The sequence below is a fragment of the Prunus persica genome, chromosome G7 (genome assembly GCF_000346465.2).
Source record: "Prunus persica cultivar Lovell chromosome G7, Prunus_persica_NCBIv2, whole genome shotgun sequence".
Classification (NCBI taxonomy): Eukaryota; Viridiplantae; Streptophyta; class Magnoliopsida; order Rosales; family Rosaceae; genus Prunus; species Prunus persica.
Window position 1 is genome coordinate 9,036,153 of NC_034015.1, and position 24,321 is coordinate 9,060,473.

The window sequence follows — 24,321 nt, forward strand, 5'->3', positions numbered from 1 at the left end:
TATTAATCCAACTGCGCATAATAGCGAACAACTATGCCAATCAAACAAACATGGCAAAAACTATTTTGGTTTCGAATGCTAGGTATAATTAAATTTAGAGAATATGAGAAGTTGTATAGAGGCAATTTTGGGAGAATGATTTGATTGAGGAATTAGCCCAAAAGAGGTGATGGGGAACTTCGAACTAAACATGGCTTAGAAGAATTTGTCACAAAGGACTTATTATTCAAAATGCCCTAGTGGACTTATTCACTAACACAAAAGGAACTCAGAGATAGAGCACAACTAGGATTTTTTCTACAACCCTTTTGGTATTTTAATAATAGAGAAATTTAATATCACCTAGAATATTACGGGTATGTCCATTTGTTACCCAATAATATTTTTTAGGGAAAATTCATTTTTGGTCCATGTAGTTTGTTGGATTTCACACTTTGGTCCCTATAGTTTCAATTCTGGCAATTTAACCTCAAGAATTTAATATCCATCGCAATTCAGGACACCTCCAAATTTCCGTCCAATTTATCCAAAACTTCGTCCAAAATTCCCCTCCACGTGATAGACAAGTACATGTGTCAACGAATTGCGATTTATATCAAACTACATGAGTCAAATTGTCAAAATTTAAACCACATGAACCGAAGTAGAAAACTCAACAAACTACCGCGACCAAATATAACAATGTACCACCACCATCTAATTCGATTCAAATTCTGTTAAATAACTATTATTCATTTTTACCACTCTCACTAATTATCATTATCAAATTAGAACTAACAGACAAAATGAAACATTGGGTAAAGTTATAAAACGATGATGATAGTCCCAGAAACATATCGTGTTGCCGCATTGGTTTTGGATCTATTATGGGTATTTCCGTACAGAATGACAATGGATGATGACATTCAGTAAACACAATCGAACTATAGGTATTACGGTTCCCTAATGATCATTAATATTATAACCTATAAAATTGCAATTTGCTTAAAGTTTTCCTTCGGTTATCATGTGTACAATAATATTAAAGAATCGATCTCATCGAATATATAGTGCAACCAACATAGATTTGAACCAAAAGTTGGTGCAGTTGGTCTTGCATAAAAAGCAGGCTTGATGATTATGTTGGATTTTTTTTGAAATAAAAAAATAAAAACTGTCTCACTAATGGTATTTGGCATCATTCTTCCTCTTGATAATAATGAATAAAATAATACAAAAAGACACCAATAATTTGGACCAAAATCAAATTTGGTTTCAACTGGTTGAGCACATAGTAGGATAAATGTAGACCTATTAGGAGTTGTGCATTTACCCGAATCTCGGAATTCCTAGCGAAGATATTATTTCAAGGATAAAAATAATATTATTAAACCTCAAAATAATAGAAATTACTGCTTTGTCTCTGAAAAGCTAATTGACAAATATATAGTTCCATTGGAAAGTTGTGATGTTTAAAGTTTTTAATACGTTTGAAACAAAGATCCTTTCTCTTTTTCAACACATGACATCGAAGGAAAGCCCCTTGCTCAGGGATATGTAGACTACCTACTCAATTAGCCAAGGAAGACTTTGCTTTCTAAGAATATATATATATATATATATATATTTTTTACATGATACAATCACTGAATGGAGTCCATCGATCACATAAAAAAAGCGAGAGAGAGAGGGAATAAAAGGAGAGCATCAATACTTTATTAGCATTTCCATCACAATTGCATTGCAGAAATCATTAGCTATGTCTATTCCTTCATTGAAAAACAATTTATTTTTCTTATATGTAGGTAGAATATTGGGAACTTCTGGCCAACTTTCTCATATTGCTTGAATTTTTATTTTTATTTTACCAAATTTAGGAAATGAGAGGGGGATTTTCTCACATACATTATGAAATACTATCAGGATTCGAACTTGAGACCACTGTTATGCAAATTAATGTCATTTTTTACTAAATACACCTCCGTTGGCGATTGCTTTAATATTTTAAGTAATAGAAAAGCACATTAGAATAATGAAGGGTTTTCACAAAAAGTTTTGAGAGACAAATAGACATGACAAAAGTGGAATGTAAATGAGAGGGGGAACAAGATAACAATAATGAGATTGGTTTCTACTCTCTAACATTTAGGACCATAGATACCTTTGTACTCGAGGCCACCCTACTCCTACTTTTGCAGCATGATGATGCAGAGGACCAATTTAGATATGACGTGGTAGCTCCCCATTTTGATGTTGCCCCAAGTGCCTGCACACTCAACCCATATGGTTCTATTTGTCAAGTAGGGTTTCAAAAACCATTTGTTAATTTTCTTTTTAAACAATTATTTTTTCCATTATAGTATTAATAGAATACTTATTTGAGGACAAAGTGTCTTGTAATGTCATATATTTGTCAAATGCTCATTGGATAATTTTTCCCCAACAGTTTAGCCAATTAAAAAGGCACTTAGATATGCTCCTTGATATGGTTGTCTAGGGTTTATAATATTATTAAGGCTGGCCTAACATGTTTTTTGTTTTCAGCATGGTTGGTCTCCTGGTCATGGTCGTGGAATTTCTTGGTTAATATTTTAGGTTTTAGATACATTTCGTGAGGTGAATCTCGAGACCAAATCAATAGGTATTTGGAAATTTTTTGCTTCATTTCTCCTCTTTGGTAGGCAAAGAAATGCAGTCCATAATCACCATATTGATAACAACCGACCTCACTTTATTGGCAAAGCAATAAAAGTATACTTCATGATGGAAAAGTTGAAAGTGATATATTTTGAACTCGAATGCAAGAGGCTAGGGTTGAGGTTCAATACTTTTTTGTACGACCAAAAATATCGAGGAGAGCACATTTTAATATTATTATTCATTCACAGTTTAATAACATAACATGTTATTCATTCATAGTTTAATAACATAACATGTTAAACAGTCTCAACAAAAAAAATTCTAGCATATATATGCCAAAATTTTCCCGAATTTCAAGACTCTCATTCTAGCACAAAAACGTTTACTTTTTTTTTTCCCTTTCCCTTCTATCTCCCTGTTTCTAAATTTGTGAGGCTTTTGTAGTTCCATCAGCTATGTTAGTCTTTAGCACGAGAAAGACTTCCATAAAACGGAAATATCACTATTTTGCTATTGTCGATCAATAACGTTATGACACGCACGATAACACTTCCTTATGACATAGCATTATTGACCAGGATAGCAAAATAATACTATCCACATTGCAACTCAATTTTTCTCCTTTAGCACATAAGGGAAAACAGATCCGTTATAATATCTCAAATTGATCTCTGGGTAAACCATAAAATTCCATGTAATGGCAACTATGTAGTCGGGAGCATGCATATATATATATATATATATATCTATTAATAATCAAACCTCCTTTATCTAAAGTAAGATTATGAGGTTTTAAGTAATAAAATCTGCTAATCCAAACGTTACAACTGATATATAGAAAATGGGGGGAAAGATAAGACCTGCTACAAACTGATAGACTTCTCAAAAAAGCTGATAAAAACATATACATAGGCGTACAACTAATAAACAACAAAAAGCAAAGTGAGCAATAATTCCATAATAAAGTTTTCTTTTTCTTTTTCTTTTTTGGGTTGAAGAGTGGTGCATATAATATGTAAAGGAAGGTTAAAATTTACCAACTGCTGTTACCTAACTTTGCTGGTGGGTAGGGGAGAGGGTTGGGATCGATGCTGGAATCTAGGGCTAATAGAGTAGCCAGTAATTGGCCAAAAAACGAAAAAGATTTCTATTTTACCATCAGAAAAAAGCAATTGATGATTTGATATTGAAATTGACACCGTCAAAGCATGTCTAATTGGAACTGTCATTTTTCTTTTTTTTTTTAGTGCTAATATAAACTTTTGGCAAATACACTAGTGGTATGTGTTCTTAGTCATTGCATTTTTCTTCAAGAAAAATATATGTTCCGGAGCTTTTACTTGATTTATAAAAAAGAGTAATGTCTTTTTAGAGAGAAAGAGACAAAGAATTTTCTTTCTTTGATGCCCGAGTGATAAGTTCTATATGTTTTTAGGGTTTAGGGTAATCCGACCGAAAAAAAAAGAGTGATAAGTTCTATATGTTTTTTCATCATGTCGCCTGCAAACTAATAGGTCCCATATGGTTTTTCTATTTTCAAATTCAAAAGTTATCGACACCAGATGCTAATTCTTGTCCCCTGCTTGGCACGAGAAAAGACATGCTATATTTGTTATAGGTCAAATTTGGATTAGGAAACAAATTAAGGCACCAATCAAATGAGAACCAATTGTTTGGGGCCAAAAATGTTTTTCAAAAACTTAAATTTCTTTTGACTCTTCAAATGTTTGCTAATGGTTCTAAATATTGTTTGTTTTTTTTCTTCGGTGCATGCGCCACTGTTTCATATTAGCGTCGCTAATGTATAGCCACAATGGACTTCAAGATTTATAAAGAGAGCTTTTCAAAGCATAGAGACCCTAAGCTCTTCGATTCAAACATTAGAAAACAAAAGGTAACTATACCACAATTGTGTTTTCGACAAAAAAAAACATCACAATTGTGTTAGTATCATGCGATCACCGTTGCATTTAATATACATAATCATGAGCTTTTGAACAGTTAAATGACGTTTTGACCTCAAACGCCTAGTTTCTGAACTTTTTAAAAGGAAAAATGAAACTCTAACTATATATGTTGAAAGAACAGTTATTTTTATTACCTAAACTTAAATTGTCCTATGTTATTTTTCTGATTTAAGAATAATTTCACATCTCACGAAGATGCTTGCAGATGACAAATTGCCACGCCTATATCCATACAATGGCAATATGACTACTTTTGGGTTTAGCCCTTTCTGCAGATTGGGTCCTTTACCATGACAAGCAGTAAAATTATTGTATCATTGAACCGACTGTTTCTTTTTCTTTCATTGACCTTTCTTTCTGATATACTTGCACACGCACTATCGTGTAGCTGCAATCTTTTGGCAAAGGCCTGCAGAGCAAAATATTTATGCCTGAAGGGAATTTAATAAGGGAAATAAGTCATAAAAGAACTCCAATGAATATACCATTTCAATTGGGAAAAAAAAAAAAAAAAACAAGAATGACCCATTTCAAGAATTCAAGTTGAAAATACAAAGTAGAAGAAAATATTTATGCCTGAAGAATTCTATGTCCCCCTTGCTTTCCTTTATCGTTTTGTTTTGGATACAAGTGTTTTTTTGTTGAATGATGATATTTCATTACGAAATCTCACCCAAAACGAGAATGACATAAATACAACAAGACATAGCAACCCAGTAAGGAAGCTCATAAGAACGAACTAATGTGTAATATCACATGGACAACACTGGTGGAGCCACCTAAGGACCAGGGTGGGCCCAGGCCCTCTCTCATATTTTTTATTTTCTCATATTTTTATTTATATATTTTCTTCTTGGAGTAAAAACTCTTTTTTTTTTTTTTCCTCCTTCTCTTCCTCTTTTGATTAATTTAAGCTTTGTGAATTCCCCTTTCCCCCATTTTACATGTCTAAGTAAGGTATCTTAATATTGGGATTTATGAAAATTTTTGTATTTCTTCTCTTTGTTGAAGTATAAATTATTCAATTTTGAGTCTTTAATAGTGTAGATGATGAGATTAATATTCAACCATGTTAAAATATGAAATTCAGGACAATTATGATTGTAATAAATGGATAAATTATTAATCAGTATGAAATAATATTATTAACTTATTAACCCGTTTAGCGCTTGAGGACTCCTATTCAAATTATTTTTAAATTTTTTTGTGAAAGGCCCCCTCTAATGTGAAATCCTAGCTCTGCCAGTAATGGACAACAAGACTATCCCAAATGATGATAGCACCAGATGAACAAAATTAAATTTGACAAAACTAGTTGTACTAAACTAGCATAACACCCAATTGAAAAAAAAAAAAAAAACATCAACAGACAGCAGAAAAACATAACCACCACATATCTGCCACCATAATCGGGTAACTCTCAAAACAGCCCAAAGCCTGAAGAACCAGAACCATGAAACATGAAGGAAGGAGGCGGTGCAAGCACCCGAGCTATAGTTGTGTCGTAGCTATACACATCTTCCAAGATGTTCACGAGAAATTGCTTTTCGGATTAGCCGATGTAACCAAGAGATGAAGCCAGATCGAGAGGGGAGAGAGAGACTGAGTGATAGCTGACATCAACCGAGTAACTACATCACCACCAGATTCGAAATCACTGATACACCTACAAGAAAACAGCCAAGGGACAACACTAGCAAGAATGGAGGAAGGGCCGTGGTTTGGCATGAGCAAGGTGAGCCACCGCACAGGGCCCCACTTTGAAGGAGCCCCACATTAAATATTAATTACATTAATATGTTGTTGTAGTTTAGTAATAGTATTAATTTAATAATATTAATATTCACTTTTTATTTGTCTTTCAATACAAAATAAGGAAAGATGGCCCCATATAAATATTATTTTATTAATGTGAGTTTATTATATTGGTATCGATTGCCTTGGCTTCTCCCTCTTGATTTTTCTATTCCTTTTTAATACCAATTTTCATTTTGCTCAATATAAGAGACCTCCAACATATAACTTTGTATGCAATTATTTTTCTAGCGGCCTATATCTTAATTGTTTTTTCAAGCTTCAGCCTTCAACCACTGAACTCTCTCTCTCTCTCTCTCTCAAATTTTCTGATTTTTTTTTCCTATATTTTTTATATTATTTTTTTCCTTAGTTATTGATAATTAGTAATTTGATGATCACAAAATTTTAATTATAGTTTGATTATTTTTTATAATTTTTCGTTGAAGACTTTATTTTAGGGCTGAATGGAGGCATGAAGCCTTAGATCCAAGCAAGAAAACTCAATCAAGTCACCAACTCTTAAGAAGGAGAGAGCTTCAGACCCAACAAAATGGGTGAAGCCAAGTGCTCTAAGAGGAACCTTGAAAGGTTAGTCAATAGAGGGGAGAAGGGGAGGGCCCTCCCCCTCGGTGAGGTGAAACAGCACTGAAAGACTCTCTCAAAAGTTAGGGTTTTTAGGGGAAATCGAAATTATGATCCTCGATGAAGGGGTAAATGCTCTTAACCACTTCAGCTACAAGCCTTGTCTTTGCTATCCTTTTCGTTTACAAATTGAGGACTAAAGAATATATATGAAACCAAAGTTCCAACTTCCAACAAGCAATTATAGATATTTTTCATACTTATAACTTGCAATTGCAATTATCTTATCTGTGTTTATCCTAACAAGCACCAAGTATAGGACTATTGATACCTAATTTTACAAAAGGTGGTTTTTGGGGGCAAAGGATAACTTTATCTATTAGGTATGGTCCTCGTCCTTAATTACACACCAAAAAGCTCAGTATAAAATTCGACTCTTATAGGCCGGCACAAGTAAACAACACACATTCTACCAAAAAATACTAAATTATACACCACTGACCCCAATAATTGGGACAATGTCACAAGTCGATCGCTATTGGTTTTGTTATCTATAATTTTAGAGTTCTGCTTCTGAGTAACAAGCTCTCCATTGAGCATTATAAGACGTTTGCCCGACAAGAAAAGCAGATGAAAGTAAAGAAAAAAAAGAAACCGATCTTTACAGAAAGCAAAGAAAAAGAAAGAAAGAAATGACAAGAACTTTAGACAAGCTAGCTAGTCTCCCTTGAATTATTTACACTTTGAAAAAATAGGTTTAAATACACAGCCAGAAGTAAGTGTTGTCTTAGACATTTATAAGTTCACTAGATTAAACATAAAGAAAAATTAGAATGCAGCAGCCTAGGGTTTTTACGAACTCTCTCTCTTTGCCATATCCTACTGAGGGAGTAGGAAGGTGATGGTTCTCGAGCAACTTCTACTGTCACTTATATTTTTTGGAAACTCTTGGCTGGGAAAAACTCCTCTTTCTGTATGTAGTATACTAGGGCTATGTGCGTGGGACTAGGGAGACATTCCCTTTCCTCACATCACATGCTTTTCTTATATATCTTTTCACTTTCCCTAGTTTTTCCTATGAGAGCCAAGATTTTTTGATCGGATTATGAGCCAAGATTACCTCATGTGGGTCCATTTAAGATGGTTGAGATGACTGAACTAAACACATCGCCTAATTTGTGGACCGAGCATTCTCTTCTTATTTGTGGTGGTGCATGTGAGCTTAGCACTTTCAATTTTTAAAGCTTTTTTCCACTTAGTTGTAATATATTTTAAGTTCGACTCACGTGAATACGACAATAATATATATTTATGTTTTGTTTGATACCTCATTGTGGTGACATGACTTTATGTTGAATCGATGCATTGACCCATTTTATATCTTTGTAAATATTCCAACGTACACGAAATGTTTTAAGAGCCAATTGACCCTAAGGCATGCCCTCGATTGGCTTTTCTCACTTTCCTTTACTAAATTGTTGTTCAGTAAACCCAATTGGATGGGGAGATGATGGCTATTATTTCTTGATTCAAAACTTAGTCACAATTTCTTATCAAACCTCATAATCTTAGCTAAGATATAATAAATTTCATTACAAATTCGCACTTTAAAAGATATTTATGCAATAAATTATTATTTAGAGCTAACTTGCAAAGAGGATAGGGCCCTCCATGACAATTGACTGTCCATATCGGTTGGCTTATATGTGCTCTCATCGAATCTAGCTAGGGTTAGGGCTAATCTCTACCTCCTTGGGACCATAAGGTTACCTTTGTCGACATGAATCATTCAAATATGCACCATGTGTAGCTTAATACAACACAAATCACTTTTTTAGACTTTACAATGTAATTTCATGATCTCATATAATCTCATTCGTTTACAACAACAAAAATCAACTAAATTGGAAATTAATAAATCATCTAACTCTTCAAATTCAAAAAAAAAACACATAAATGTCACGTGAACTTTTAGGCAAGCACATCATTATCACATGAACTTTTAATTTTAATTTTTAAATACCTGAAATACGTAAAGTGTTGCAATTCACCACTTACGTCTAACTCCATTAAAATTTCCTTTACGTTTAAAATTTTTTTCGTCAATTCACTATAGATAAAAAATAATGTTTAAAAAAAAAAAAAAAAAAAACTGACCTCCGTATCTCTCTCTCTTCTCTCTACCCCATCTTTCTTTCTTCCACGTAATACCAAATTTCAATGCTCCAATTGATCTTGTTGCATTCCTGCACTGCATTTCATGGCTTGCAATAATTATGCAAAGGCATATCCCTCATTCCAATGAAAGTTTTGCATCCATCAAATTCAAAAAATTTAGAATAAAAAATATAACATAAAAAAATTTAGCATCCTGCAATTTCTCTCTCTCGCCAAAAAATTTAACATCAAAAGTTAGAATTCAAATTTTGTAAATTCTTTTTTTTTTCCCATTTTTTAAAACAATTATTTTTAATTATAAATAATTGATAAAAATACCCGTAAACTTAACCAAAACGACGTAGGTGGCAGATTACAACACTTTATAAAGTCTATGTGATTAAAATTAAAAATTAAAAGTTCAAGTAGTATTTATGCAAATTTTCCAAAAATGAACATTTAAAATTGAAAAAATAGACAAACAGTCAATTTGATTAAAATACCAAATGTCTCATTGATTTGTGATGCTGATGATCGACTTTGTGTAGAAATGATCATTGAAAGGAAGCTAACAAACATGAACAATTCAAGAAATTGTACGCACCAAGTCAAGTATTAAAATTAATTATGTTTACTGTGTTCAAAGATTTTCAACAATAAATTATAAATTTCAAGATAAATAACGAATCAAACAATCCCCTTGAATAGTAGAGTAAATATAATAATATTGGGGAATAATATTAGGGATGTCATAGTGCTGGGATCTATGACGCCAATCAGTTGTTAGTTGATGCCTTTTGTAGTGTCCCCTCCATTCAAACTGTCGTACTCGTCATCCCCAATGCCCACTTTCCATTCCTTCAGCACACACAGCCCAAAGCATCCCAGGCCCCTACATGCCACCAACATAATGATACTTGAATACTTCTATGACCAATAAATCTACATAGCTTTCCTGAGATAGTGCCATTACAAATATTATTTTAAAAACGTAGAATCATTTGGAAAACAATTATTCAAATGGGCACATGGATTGGAACACAATTTGAGTCCACAAATATCAACTAATTTTTCAGGGTGATCGTCAAACTGTCACGTGATGTTATTAGTTCACCACATGTTATATTCTAAGTTCATAAAATATCAACAAAATTGTTTGCTTATAAGACTCTCCGCAAGAACATTTTCACACCTCCTTGAGGAAGAACATTCTAGTTCACACCTCCTTGAGGAAGAACATTCTAGGTTCACACCTCCTTGAGGATGAAATTAAGCCAGCATCTTATTCCTAGTGGCTTTAAATGGGTCTTGGTCTTCTTAAGAAATGAGAAAGTATTTTTTGCTAGGATGTTATGTTCCCATTAGATTTTCGTGCAACATGTATACATGACGTCTATTGGTCCTTGCAGTGCCAAAGTCAATTCCAACAGACAACTTCTTCTTGACCCCTCGTGAAAATCACATGTAACAGGACCCACATGAGTCCATGTCATAGTCATGGCTACATGTGTTTCAAATTTGTCAAGCTCAAAGCCTGAAATCAAGACTGATAAGTGCCCATTTTTCTCCCTTCTAAAAATTAATCATAATAACAATCAAACTAATATCAATTACATATATTATCAGTACATTATCATTAGTAATGGATGGAGAGGCTTAACATCTTATATAATTAATTGCACAACTTTTCTAACTTAATGATAGATTCATGCACTTGACATTTCTCTTCACTTTATTGAGAGAGGTCCCGGATAAAATCCGTACCTTGGAAATATCTTTCACGTATTTTTCTCACACACACATCGAGGCGATTAATTACAGACACACCCGTGGAGATGGTCCATCCCATGCATACATAATACAATTCTCTCTCAAGATGTTAAAAACAAGATTTGGTTTGATTTGGTTTGATTTGGTTTGGTTTGGTTTGAACTTTCTCACGAGATTATGAAAGAGAGGACACAATGGAGAAAACAGCCAAAACCACAATACATGCACTTTCTGAAAGATAAACGCTACAGTGGGACCCCACTTTCTATCCGAGTCCCCTGACACTAAGCTGAAGCAGCATGCAGCAAACTGTGTGGGGGCTTCCCGCGGATCGCTCTCCGATCAGGAAAAATTGATTCCTGTGGCATACGTGTCGCCTGACAAACTTGTATTCATTCATATGTATAAAACTGGTACATTTATGCAGTGATATCATGATATGTACTTACAACGAGTTAATAATAATAATAATGACATTTAAATCAAGGTATCCTCCATGGACAATGCCCTTTTATAGTGCTATTTTAGGTCCTGGTGTACAATTTTTACTTGAAGTGGTAATAGCCTCATTGGTAAAACTAACAGGTTTTGATCAGCGGTAGGGGTTTTTCTACATCGCGGATTTCTACTTACCATGACCGTGGTTGTAATTGTTAAACCGACAAGTTCATCCTTTTTCTTAGTAGAGTAAAGATTTATTGTAATGATTTAGTTTTCCCATTGAGCACGAATTTGTATTGAAGATGTGTTTATAACCCAAGGAAAGTACACAAAGATATGTGAAATTGGACAAGAAAAGAGGAAAGGTGTTTGGTACAATACCCAGGGTGTTGTCATATTTAATTTATATTTCCTCAACATTGTGTTGATTATTGGTTGATTTTGGCATATCTTGGTATTTCGAAAATCAGCCCATCACTTTCGCTTTCTTTGTGAAATTCGTCTACTGAAATTTGGAACTCAAAATAAGAAAAAGAAGATCGTAACACACACGAAATAAAAACTGGCAATAGTCTCTATGGTACAAAGTTATTGTTGAGTTTGTGTTTTGACTATGCCGCCTAAAACCTCCCCTTTAAATTCTCGTCTCTACCTCTCATTTTTCTTAGACTCCTCTACACCTCTCCTTTTGCTTTGCCTCTCTCTCTCTCTCTCTCTCTCTCCCTCTCTCTCTGAGAAAATCCTCAAAACACTTTCTACATGGGTTCGCCTATGTACGGCTTCCACAACCAAAACAACATTCTCTACCTCAAACTTTTCTTCATCTTATTATTCTTGGGCTGCATACCAGATAGAACAACCAACCTTCCTTCCAATCAACTCCTTGCCACACCAACAAGTTCAGCTAACTCTCTTAATCTTACTTCAGCTTTGGAGACACTAAGCCTAGATGGTTACTTTACTTTTAAAAACAACCATCATGCAGCAAAGGACTTTGGCAACACATTTCAATCCCTCCCATTAGCAGTCCTGCATCCAAAATCAGTTTCTGATATCTCCTCCACAATAAAACTTATATTTGAACTGGGTTCTGCTTCAGAGCTTACAGTTGCTGCCAGAGGCCATGGCCACTCTCTTCAAGGTCAAGCTCAAACCCATGGAGGTCTGGTCATCAACATGGAGTCACTCAAGGCACAACAAATGCAGGTTCACATTGGAGAGCAGCCTTATGTGGATGTTTCAGGTGGTGAGCTGTGGATAAATATTCTGCATGAGACTCTTAAATATGGGTTGTCACCAAAATCTTGGACTGATTACCTTCACCTCACCGTCGGCGGGACTTTATCATACGCCGGGATCAGCGGTCAGGCTTTCCGGCACGGGCCACAAATCAATAACGTCTACCAGCTGGAGGTTGTCACAGGTATGTTCACACAGTACAGAGTTGCTTCAAATTGCAGAGGAACTACAAAAACACATAGCACTCATCATATCAGAAAAAGACAAGGGTATTTTGGTGATCTACCTACTCTTTTTTTAAGTAAAAAAAAAATTCATACAAAAGATATTGGGGGAGGGGGTTTTTCTCACACATACTGAGAAAGTGCCATGGAGATTTGAACCCGAGACCACTAGTCTGCAAGTCAAGACTCTTTCCACTGGGTTTGGCCCGGTTGGCCTTTGCTTTTTCTTCTGGCACTAAAATACTCCTTCATACATCATAAAATATGTTGATTTTATATAATCTTTACTCATTTGAAACAATTTCAATTAGCTATGCGACAAAAAGGCGTCAGTAATATAAATTTTGAAGTTGTGTTGCAGGACAAGGAGAAGTAATTACCTGTTCAGAGAACAAAAGTCCAGACCTTTTTTATGGTGTCCTTGGAGGGCTTGGACAGTTTGGCATCATCACACAGGCCAGAATTTCTCTTGAACCAGCACCAAAGATGGTAAAAAAATACACTTCATTTCGAAAGAAGGTACATTACAATCCAAGAGTACATATATTCTAAATTTATAATACATAGTTTATTTATTTTGACAGGTGAAATGGATCAGAGTGTTGTATTCAGACTTCTCATCATTTACCAAGGACCAAGAGTTTCTCATATCATCTGAAAATTCATTTGACTATATTGAAGGATTTGTCATAATTAATAGAACAGGTCTTCTTAATAACTGGAGATCTTCCTTCAATCCTAAAGATCCAATGCAAGCCAGCAAATTCAATTCAGATGGAAGAACACTCTACTGCCTAGAAATGGCCAAATACTTTAACCCCAATGAAACTGATGTCATGGATCAGGTGAGACTTTCAAGGAAATGAAAAATATCCTCCTTATTTCTTCGATGACAGAAAATACAATATTCATCACTTGGTAAAGTCCTCATTGCAAACCTTTGTGTATGCAGAGAACTGAAAGCTTACTGTTACTTTTGCATTACATCCCATCCACCCTCTTCCTGTCTGAAGTTTCCTATGTCGAATTCCTAGATAGAGTGCATTTGTCCGAGATAAAACTCCGAACGAAAGGATTATGGGAAGTTCCCCACCCGTGGATGAACCTTCTCATCCCTAAAAGCAAGATACATGACTTTGCTGATGAGATCTTTGGCAACATTCTCACAGACAATATCAATGGTCCTATCCTTATGTACCCTGTCAACAAAACCAAGTAACTACTCTACAATTTTATGACTCCTTTAAAAGTCTCAAATTTTCCATATTCTCAACCTTAATTCCTTTATTGTGTTACAGGTGGAACAACAACACATCTTTGGTTACCCCAGATGAAGATGTCTTCTACTTAGTGGCATTCCTATCCTCTGCAGTGCCATCTTCCACAGGAACAGATGGCCTAGATCAAATTTTAACACAAAACACAAGAATTCTGGAGTATTGTGATAGAGCCCAGCTTGGTATCAAGCAATATCTACCCTATTACAGAACCCAACAAGAGTGGAAAGCTCATTTCGGCCCTCGATGGCAAGCTTTCATACAGAGGAAGTCTTCTTATGACCCTTTGGCAATCCTTGCCCCCGGGCAGAGGATCTTCCAGAAGGCAATACCCATCTTATGACACTGGCAATTTAAAAGAGCCACACAGGAAGTGCCTCACATATCCAGAGCCAATAATCCCCAAAACTACAGTAAAGTCATGGCAATTAAATTAACATGTCCTTGGATTTCCAGTTGCATAGTAAGCAAAATAGGGTCCCTTTGGGTTGTCTGATAAATTGCGTTCAAACTTATAAGCATCAAATACAAAACCAGCGCATGTTGTAAATAGATTTAGTGACTGTATTCCAGTAAAGGGTGTCCCTTGCATATATTATGAAGCCCATTTTAGTTTCGTGGTTATTTTGACAAAGAGTCTCATGTCCCTTCCAAGAAAATATCAGAGAATTTACAAAATAAAAAGATGAAAACCTGAAATTGACATACAGCCAAATTTATGATACCATTGTCTGCATACATTGATCCTTTAGTACTACAAGCAAAAACTAGCAAAATCTTAAGTGCAACAAACTTACATATATGGTGGCTTGTAGCAACGACACAGTTATTTTGTTTCTCTAGCTTCTTTCCAGCCAAGACCTGGTCTGCAGATATCCCCCTGTGGTTCTTCATAGCCTCTAGCGTCACGTATTGCAGCTTCAAAGTCAGTAGAGTCACTTGCAACAGGAAGAAAACTACTTATATCATCCCTAGCACCGAAGCCTCCAGCCCGCATGACATCCTCAGCTGTTATTGATGCCTCCATGTTCACTTCAGCAGAGGCATCTATATCTGCAGAAGATGCATCATGTGCAATATTTTCTCCATGTTTCCAATCAGTCACATTAGCTCGCACTTTATTATCTGGGAAACTAGAGAACGGTTTCAACACATCTTTCCCATCAACCTTAGAGATATTGGACGCAGATACTTTGTTTCTTGTCTTCTGTTCATCCTTATCTGGTTAAAAACTCAAACCTCAATTTGGCAAATAAACTAGCATGTTCACGAATCTAGATACATAATAAAGATGTGGAATAGGAAAAAATTATATCAATCACACTATTTCCAATAACATAATATAACCGGCAGTGAGGTTAACATATGTTACTGATGACATAGTTTAGATGGGCAGTTCTAAAGACACTTATTGGAAAACTTTAAACATGGAGAAATGTCTCAGAATCAAATTCTTTAACAACCTAGTAGAATTAAAATAGCATATATGGAATGAAATTCAATAAAGACAAAAACGATAACAGTTTAGTAACAATTCAGGAGTACAGCAACGCCTAAACATATCATTTTCAATACTAGAATCGGTGAGTCAAAATATGAGAGAAACAGATGACAATGTAATAAGTGGAACTGGAACTGTCACTGTATGGACAAAATGGAAACAACTTGGCGGCACCCTATATGATATAAGCATACAAAATAGTTTAAGAGAGAAGTTTTACAACCATTACCGGTGCAAAGCTATTGTTTATATATGGAGCAAAATATTGTGCATTAAAGAAAAAGCAAAACCAAAGCGTCCATAGAACGGAGATGAGAATGATAACATGGCAGATAAGAGTAGCTCTAATAACAATCAGTGTACTAGAGAAACAATCTACTAGTGATAAGAAAGAGAAACCAGTTTAGGTGGTATGGAAATGATCAACTTAGACCACCAAATGCACCTTTAATCAACGAAAGCCTAATTCAAGTGAAAATGGCCAACCAAAATTACTATGGATTATGGAAGAAGTAATAAAGAAAGATTTCAACCTAGATTTAATAGGAAATAATGCATATAATAGAACAACAACAACAAAATGGACGAAAAGACTTCAACGCAGCCAACTTGATATGACCGAGAATCTAGGACAGATCTAAGGATGATGAAAATTTGAGTAATGTTTTAGCTTCAGCTTTAATACATAATGCCATAACCTTATTTCAAATTTTTTTAGTAATTAGTTCCATGGATGTTATTTAAACTAGAACCAAAAGTTTAGGACAGCCATACTATCATTTCAGTTCCTCTAATGTTACTCCAGATTGAGAAGTTTGTCGAATTTCACAGATGTTAGCAACTTAAACAGAACTGTGCACTTAATACTACTTCATTGTTACACTCTGCTTTATTTACCGTAGATGAACATCTTCAGGATGCAAAGCAAGAGTACTTCCAATTCTAAGTAGGGTCAAAAGCGTCAAAATTAAATATGCAATTGGCCAGTCTATATTTCAAGCAAATAAGTTGGAAGCCAATTTTACTTTTAATGGCATGTGGTCTTTTCTTGATGAAATTGACCCTTTAAAAGAGTAAATTTCACTTTTTTCAGCAAACAATTGAGTATCATCTTTGGTGAATGTCCTATCATACAGAAAGAATGTCCTATCCTATCATAAGTGTTGTGTATCCACCTAATACATCCTTGAACGCTCGAGCAATAATGTAAGCACAAAGTAGGCCCTCTGAAGGGGATACACAACACTTAAGTGTGAAAACGACAGAATATATCGCAAGCCAGCTTACCATTTTAGAGAGGAACATTAATTATCTACTAATCATAAATTCTTTGATTATGAAATCCATCTCTTCCTAACTCCTTGTCAATCACTATAAAAAGCTTTATCCAGATAAGGAGCCATCAACAAAAAAGTTGGCACACAGTTGTACACAAATCTAATTTTGAAATCCGTCATATTACACTGCAAGCTCAACAAACTAACCATAATTAGTTTTAATGCTTGCAAGAAAAATAAAAAAAAGGTTTGAGGAAAGCTTGACATATATACAACAAGTAAGCAAGTACCGTGGAAAACTTCATCCTGCTTGGACTCCATGATGGATCAAATCCTGCAATTCTTCTTCTTTTGTAATTCTCAGTTCACTATAAGACGCTTCGAATTTTCTTCCAAACAAACCTAATAACAGACTGGTTACTGGAAGATTCTAACGCACAATATGCATTACACTATGGCATTATAATGAGCCTCATTAAATGAGGTAATTTCTTATGCAAGAAGGCATTGCATAAGAGGATATTCATCTTGAAGCAAATAAGTTCACCGTTGTGTAATCTAAGATAACAATTTACTATCGGCTGGCATACATTGATGTCAACCATCAGAAGATGTAGGGAAAATAATTACACACATAGACATGGATACACAGAATATAATAGAAGTGTAATAGACAGAATCAATACCCATAAAGCATGATTTAGTATGTTTTTTACAGCAAGAAAAATTAGAAAGAAAAAAAAAAAGTGGTTTCGTTTTTTTATATATAGGAAACAAGAGTTCTGCTGGGAAAAAAAAAACAGAAATATAACAGGGAGATGAGCAAGCAGTCCAGCAAGCCCACGCCAACTTAAAGCAGACAACAAACAGACCACATTCAATACAGAACTCCTACCCAGTCAAAGGAACATTCTTCAAGAGCTTAGACAAAGATGCCCAAAAGGACGCAATAATCTGTTCATGTAACCCTAAACAAAATTCAACTTTGGTTTATGGGCTTCATGGGAGATGGACATCTTTCATTTCATGGGTCATGGCAATAATAATGTGACTGTTTTGGTCATATTTTTTTTTCTTTTTTCTCTTGTGTTCATATTTATGTGTGTTTGTGGCAATCAGTTTTAGGAAAAGTAACAGAGCTGCGTACCTGGAACCGATGGGAGAAAAACTCAAGAGGGAGAAAGAGAGGAGCCCTGCTTCTTGCTCTGTTTTTTGGGCCACCTTCTTCTTCTTGTTCCAAAACTGAGGAGATGAGAGGGTTTATCGACTTATCGAGTGTCTGCTTGATATTGATTTGATTTTAAAAGAAAAATTGCGGTTGGTCCGCGTCAGTCAGAACTAGGAGTTCAACGTGTCGTCTAACTTGCAAGACACGTTCTTCAGTCCTTGACAATCTTGATATTGCATTTCTGCAATGCTGGCGGGAAATGATTGGTGGGGCACTTCCGGCAGAGAGATATTGGGAAAGTACTGAGAAGTAGTCTTTGCTTTATTGATATTTGTCTTTACTTAGTTCGAAGAGATCTCAGTTTCCATTTACATGTACAGTATGATAATGACGATATATATATTTGTGGTGTAATTTTATTGGGGGTTTATTGGTCCATAATCCCCTCAAGCTCTTCATCTCCCAAGCACCTAAAACTTTTTCCAAACACATTAAAACGCAAAAATGCATATTTGGATCTCAAATATCAATCTAGCTAAGTTGAGAAGAAATAATATAATACCATGATATTATGTAAGGGTGGGCATTCAAACTGAAAAACCAAGTCAAATTGGACAAAAAAAACTAAATTGACCAAAAAAAATGGACCAAGTTCACCAAAAATCAGACTGATTTGACCCAACTTCTGTTCTGATTCTTGTAGTGAAAAACAAATTGAGCTGAACCAGACAGGGTGTGTATTTTAAAAAAAAAAATTTATAAAATATTTACGCCCAATGCTAAATTTCTAAGTTCATAACTAATTTTTCTCCAAACACAACTTCAAATCACCTCTCCTGTCTAGGTCTAATTACCTCCCTTTGCATAAAATTAGGCCATTTGTGAATTTTTAAGCTCAAAAAATAATAATTTTGTATATAAAAAAATTTAAAAATTCTTGTCCAAAACCAAAAAATCGTAAAATGAACCAACGTATGAGCAAACTGGACCAAATCGATTTTATAATGTTTTTTTGTCAAAACCGAACTGAATCGTATAAAACCCTAAATCCATATGACAATGAGACAATGAGGCCTCGGTTTGGAACGGTAGAGGGCTCTTTCATTAACCAAACTAAAGACTTTGATAGACTTTCTTTTCCTTTAAAAAATGACAATAGGAATGACAACATTCAAAGTTACAATAGTGCATACCCGTGAATGACAACAACCATAAATAAAATCAAACATTCAAAGTTACAAGTCAATGAAAAAGATAACAAAGAAATGATAATTTTGATAAAGAAAAGTAAAAACTAACACAATCTTCCCAATCTTTTAATAACCAATTTGATGTAGCTTCATGTCCTCTTAAGTAGAATTTCTCCACATATCTAAAGCTATGCTAGCCCTCCATGCATTATCATCTTCTCGTTGCTGCTCTTGGGTTTGAACAATAGGTTCAAAATTATCCTTTTCATTAGCTGGTAATACTGAAGATGAAGATTCGTTTATTGGTTCAATTGGAAATTCATCAGAGCAATACTCTTTGCGAAGAAAGTCATGTAGTGCTACACATGACAGCACAAGCTCTGCTTGTGTCTTAAATGGAAATGGAGGCGTTGACTTAAAAATTGTGAATCGCGATTTAAAAATACCAAATATCCTCTCGATCACATTTCTTAAGGATGCATGGCGAAGATTGAACAATTCATTTTCATTTTACCATGACATGTAAAATCTTGGAGATGATATCGCACACCTCGAAATAGAGCTAAAAGTTGGCGTCGATTAGGAAATCCACAATCCACTTATATATATATATACATGTTTATCATTTAAAAAAATAAGTACTTACCTTGGGGCACTTTAAGTCCGTTCTCCTTGATAAGGCATCATTTAGCAATTTTGAATCATGTGCTGAACACTCCCACCCGCTAAGAACGTACATGAATTCCAAATCAAAGTTACAAGCTGCTAATACATTTTGTGATATCTTTCCATGACGATTATGATAGCTGCTTACATTGCGTCCCCTCACCATTGCCGGAATATGTATACCATCAATAGCTCCAATGCAATCCTCAAATAATTCATATGTAATGATAACCATAATATTAAAAATAATTATAATTATAATGACAATTATAATTATAATTATAATATTAATATAATTAGGTAGTCATCACATACCTTGAAATAAGGGTAAAATGCTTTCCCTTTTTTGAGCAGGCACAGTCGGTCTTGGTTTAGCGACCAAATTAGATGCTATTAAATTCAAGGCCTTCAAAATCTTGTGGAAATTTTCACTAGTGGCAAATTGTGATTGACCAAATGTATTACGAATTACACAATATCGAGTATTTTGGCCGATGATCTATAGGAACACTGCAAGCATTTCTTCAACCCAAATAAATCTTGTATCTTCCAAAAGTATTTTTGCTCTAAGAATAGTGCATAACTTCCAGAATACGTCTGGATACATTCTATATAATTGTCGGAAAATTGCAGGATCATCGTTCAATGCTTGATGTATATAGTCATATCTAACACTAGTAATTCGCCATTGAGTTAGTGGATGTTGAATATGTTCACCACACATCATAATCAAAAACTGAATTAGCACATGTATTACTGCATAAATTGCCATCACTAATATGTAAATGGCTTCATAAAATTCTTCATCTATTTCTTCATCATCCATATCTTCGCCATCCATATCTTCTTCATCTATTTTATCTTCACCTATTTCTGTGTCATCAATTTCTTCTTCCTCTCTGTCATTACCTTCATACATGCTTGGTTGTGACATTATATGTATATATAAAAATATATGAGGCTACAAAACAATAAATAGAAGAAAATAGTACCAATACACCATCAATTGATAAGGAGCCTTTAAAATAATGAATCTGGCAATGCCATGACATTGTATTTAAAAAATAAAAAGATTAATAAGTTAAGAACATATCATCAAAATTATTCAATTAGTTCAATCAAAACAATCAAAATACTAATCCAAAGTACAACCAAAATAGTTTAATCAAATTATAACCCAAATAGTTCAACCAAATTATAACCCAAATAATTCAACCAAAGTATAACCAAAATAGCACAAATAAAAATATAGTTCAACAAAACCGAAGATTATCAAAATACTAAATCATCCTAACTGGAAGTTTATCCAAGATGAGCGCTCTTCAGGTGACATCTTTAAGAACAAGTCATTCTTTGCCTTATAGTATTAAACAAATCACCCTCCATGTAACGAGTATTGTCATCCAAATTTGGTATCTCTTTTATAACCTCTCAAACATTATTCTTTCTCAATCTTTCTCTTTTCTCTATTTCATTGAGTTCTCTATCTCTGTCTTTTTCTCCGTTAGGTTAGATATTCTTTCAAAATTAGCAGAAATAGTCTCAATGCCAATAGAAAGATTGTCTAGAACTTTGGCTTGACTGTTGGTCCCAACTGACTCGAAAGATTGTCTAGAAAGTCTTTCATCCCTAAATCTTTATTTTCTTCAACCCCATAAGTTCTTGCATTGGTCTCATCAATGCCTAATGCAATCGAGCCATTGCCAGTAGCAGTTCCACCCCTAACGACAATCTTCAAATCCTCATAATCAACTAGACTACTTTCCTGAAGTTTACTGTGACTTAGGTGGGACTAGCAAAGAACAAATTAATCATTATTAATATATTGCAAATAACATATTAAACTAAAATAGTAAGCTATTAATATATTTAAAAGATTATGAACTAAACTTACCTTCAAGTAATCTTTCCATGCTTCATCACTAGGAGTGAGCGTCTCTGCAATTGGGTCCCACCCAAAGCCAGAGTTGTTACGCATAAGTGTAGACATCTTGTTAGATTGCTTCTTAAACCACTTCATTCGGCTCAAGTAATGATTGTAAGTTTTTGGAAACCTAATTTTCGCATTAAGACGAGGAAGTATCACTCTTTCTACATTTTGCTTGCTAAGTGTCCCATTAGCATCACGCAATCCACTATTGACAGCATCCACTAAAAGGTGTAACAACTCATTGGTATCGTCCATAGTCCTAGATTCATAGATCTCAGAACCTTTGCCCTTTCTTTTGCTATTTTCATGTTGTGAATCCCCCATTTAAATTAGTACTATAACACATGTAAAACAATTTATTAGTTATTTTCACATGATAATCAATTTTTTAAATGAGATTTCTTACAAGAATTCGTATCATACCAAACAAGAAAAGAAAAAAAAAGAATTTCACCAGTGTTCCCTATTTTCTTTCTAACTTCGGTACAAAAATAAGGATGTTAGCACAATAAATATGAGAAGCCAAAGAAATTATCAAACGGTATAAGAGACATGAAATTCTATTTAGTGAAACACAAAATATGCAATAACTAGGAAACATACAAATATGACTATCAGAAAACCAGCAAAAGCATAAGGAAAATCCATTAATAATTTGTAATGAATTATACTTAGAAACTGTAATGATAAATGATCATAAGCAAGCTCCAGCAAGTAATACGAGCCTCCGAAGTCTCTGTCATTGAAACAGTAAATGAGAGGATCATCAAAGAAATATCAATTTGTAGAATAAATCAAGTGGTTTCCCTATAACTTTCGGTATTAAAGAAAACATGATGAAAATAGTTTAGAGCTATCCTAGTTTGATTATTGTTTCGTTACACCACTAGGATTATAAGAGAACAACGAGACAACATATGCAATCAAACAACAAAAGCGGAACCAAGAAAAACATATTTAAGCATTTTCTACATGACAGCCAACACCAGTTTAATAACCAGAGTAATAAAGAGGTAATTAGACGTACTAATAAAACAGCCAGCACCAGTCTAATATCAACTGATAAACTTGTACTTATCCAATGACAAAACATTTGCTAAAACAACCTAACTGATCATTCATCACATGACTACATTATAATGGTTCTGCATTCAAACTTGATAGGCACTCAACAGTTAGGCCAATTTGTTCACCCCTTTTCGTGTTTACTCCTGAGGTGGAAGGGCGAAGTTCCCCACCGGCTTGGAGACCATTGGTTGGTCGACAAGTCAGCTTTCTTTGGTGTGTGAGCGTGCCACTGCTAACAATGTAAATCATAGCAGACTTCTTTTTAGAGTGGATAACTTGCGCCCCAAGTTACTGACTTCTAAAACAGATGATTGTGAATTTGGGTGAGGAATATCTCCCAAGTAAGTTCTTTTCTTGCCTCAGACTGGTGAGGACTTTCATAATTTATCTCAGTATCAAACGGCTGTTCTGGCCATAAAAATTTGATAGAAGTCGGGCTTTTTAGGCAGAACTGCCTTTTACAAAATAATAAATATGCATATCGACGCTAGGAAGGTTAAAAGACGGTCGGAACCCCGTTTCTGCTTGGATGGAAGGCTCTGGCTTGGGCTGGACTAGACGCACCTGGGTCGGTCCGTACTACTTCGTGACTTCAGATGCTAGGTTGAGCTATAAATCGATACCAAAATTCGATTTTGGCAGACCTTTATGTTTACTTCATGCTTCGTGAGGCATTTGAGTGGGCAGAACTGCAGCTTCTTCAGTTTGAAGGGGCAGAAGTGGCTATTCTCGAAGGTCTGGTAGGCTAGGGATTGCACTACGAGCGTTGTTCTGCTTGAGCAGGACTCTTTATAAGTTTGCTGAGGTCTCCATGTTTGTGAAAACTCAAACTCTGCTTGCCTTAGCTTTTGCTGAACCAAATTTGCAACGAGAGAGATCTCGTTTTAGAAGACTTATTTTCTAAGTCTGAACTTTGGAATTCTGATCTAAAGCTGGTTTCTCTTGGAATCCAAGTGAGCTTTTGGTTGTTTTCTTGTTGTTTGTTTGTTTTGATTGATTGATGAATTGAGTGTGTTGCTTCCTTGCCTACCTTCGTTTTTATAAGAGACCCTTTTAGGGAGGTGGTTTTTGTTTAGATTTTAATAATGGGCGGTAAAAAGATCTCCTATAATGTAAAGTAGAAGGGATTTTTATCAATCATGGCAGATAGGCTCTCAGTAGTCACCTCCTAAAGCAGTCCCTTCCCTGGTTTCCTGGGTTGCAGTTTTCTATTTCGACCACCGCCATCGTCTGTGTGGGCTAAATTTTATGGCGGTTGGTTTTCTTTTGTATTTTCTGAACAGCTCCCTGTTTCCCGTTCTAATTTAGAAAGCGTGACCCGTGAATTTCTCGGAAGATGGTGTATTGCTCTGGAGCAAAATCTCCGAACACAGATGGGTTTTGATCTTCTGTTGGCAGTGTTTCAGAGATGTCCCTCTCATTTTTTATTTTAGTTGGAATTGCTGACT

At 34.9% G+C, this 24,321-nt stretch overlaps 3 protein-coding genes and 1 pseudogene across 3 annotated transcripts; 1 reads left to right on the forward strand and 3 right to left on the reverse strand.

Moving 5' to 3' along the window:
* Positions 11,863-14,697, forward strand: LOC18771839 (cytokinin dehydrogenase 1). The gene is made up of 5 exons (XM_007203096.2): positions 11,863-12,756; positions 13,158-13,285; positions 13,381-13,641; positions 13,749-14,011; positions 14,095-14,697. The coding sequence occupies exons 1-5, from the start codon at positions 12,093-12,095 to the stop codon at positions 14,414-14,416; spliced, it is 1,638 nt and encodes a 545-aa protein (XP_007203158.1). The 5' UTR covers positions 11,863-12,092; the 3' UTR covers positions 14,417-14,697.
* LOC18770191 lies at positions 14,758-18,186 on the reverse strand. Its single transcript, XM_007203417.2, has 3 exons — positions 17,999-18,186; positions 17,142-17,253; positions 14,758-15,294 (listed from the first exon to the last, which is right to left on the reverse strand). The coding sequence occupies exons 2-3, from the start codon at positions 17,170-17,172 to the stop codon at positions 14,900-14,902; spliced, it is 426 nt and encodes a 141-aa protein (XP_007203479.1). The 5' UTR covers positions 17,173-17,253; positions 17,999-18,186; the 3' UTR covers positions 14,758-14,899.
* LOC109950375 lies at positions 19,336-20,794 on the reverse strand (annotated as a pseudogene).
* Positions 21,440-22,129, reverse strand: LOC18770523 (uncharacterized protein At2g29880). The gene is made up of 2 exons (XM_020568946.1): positions 21,770-22,129; positions 21,440-21,667 (listed from the first exon to the last, which is right to left on the reverse strand). The coding sequence occupies exons 1-2, from the start codon at positions 22,127-22,129 to the stop codon at positions 21,440-21,442; spliced, it is 588 nt and encodes a 195-aa protein (XP_020424535.1).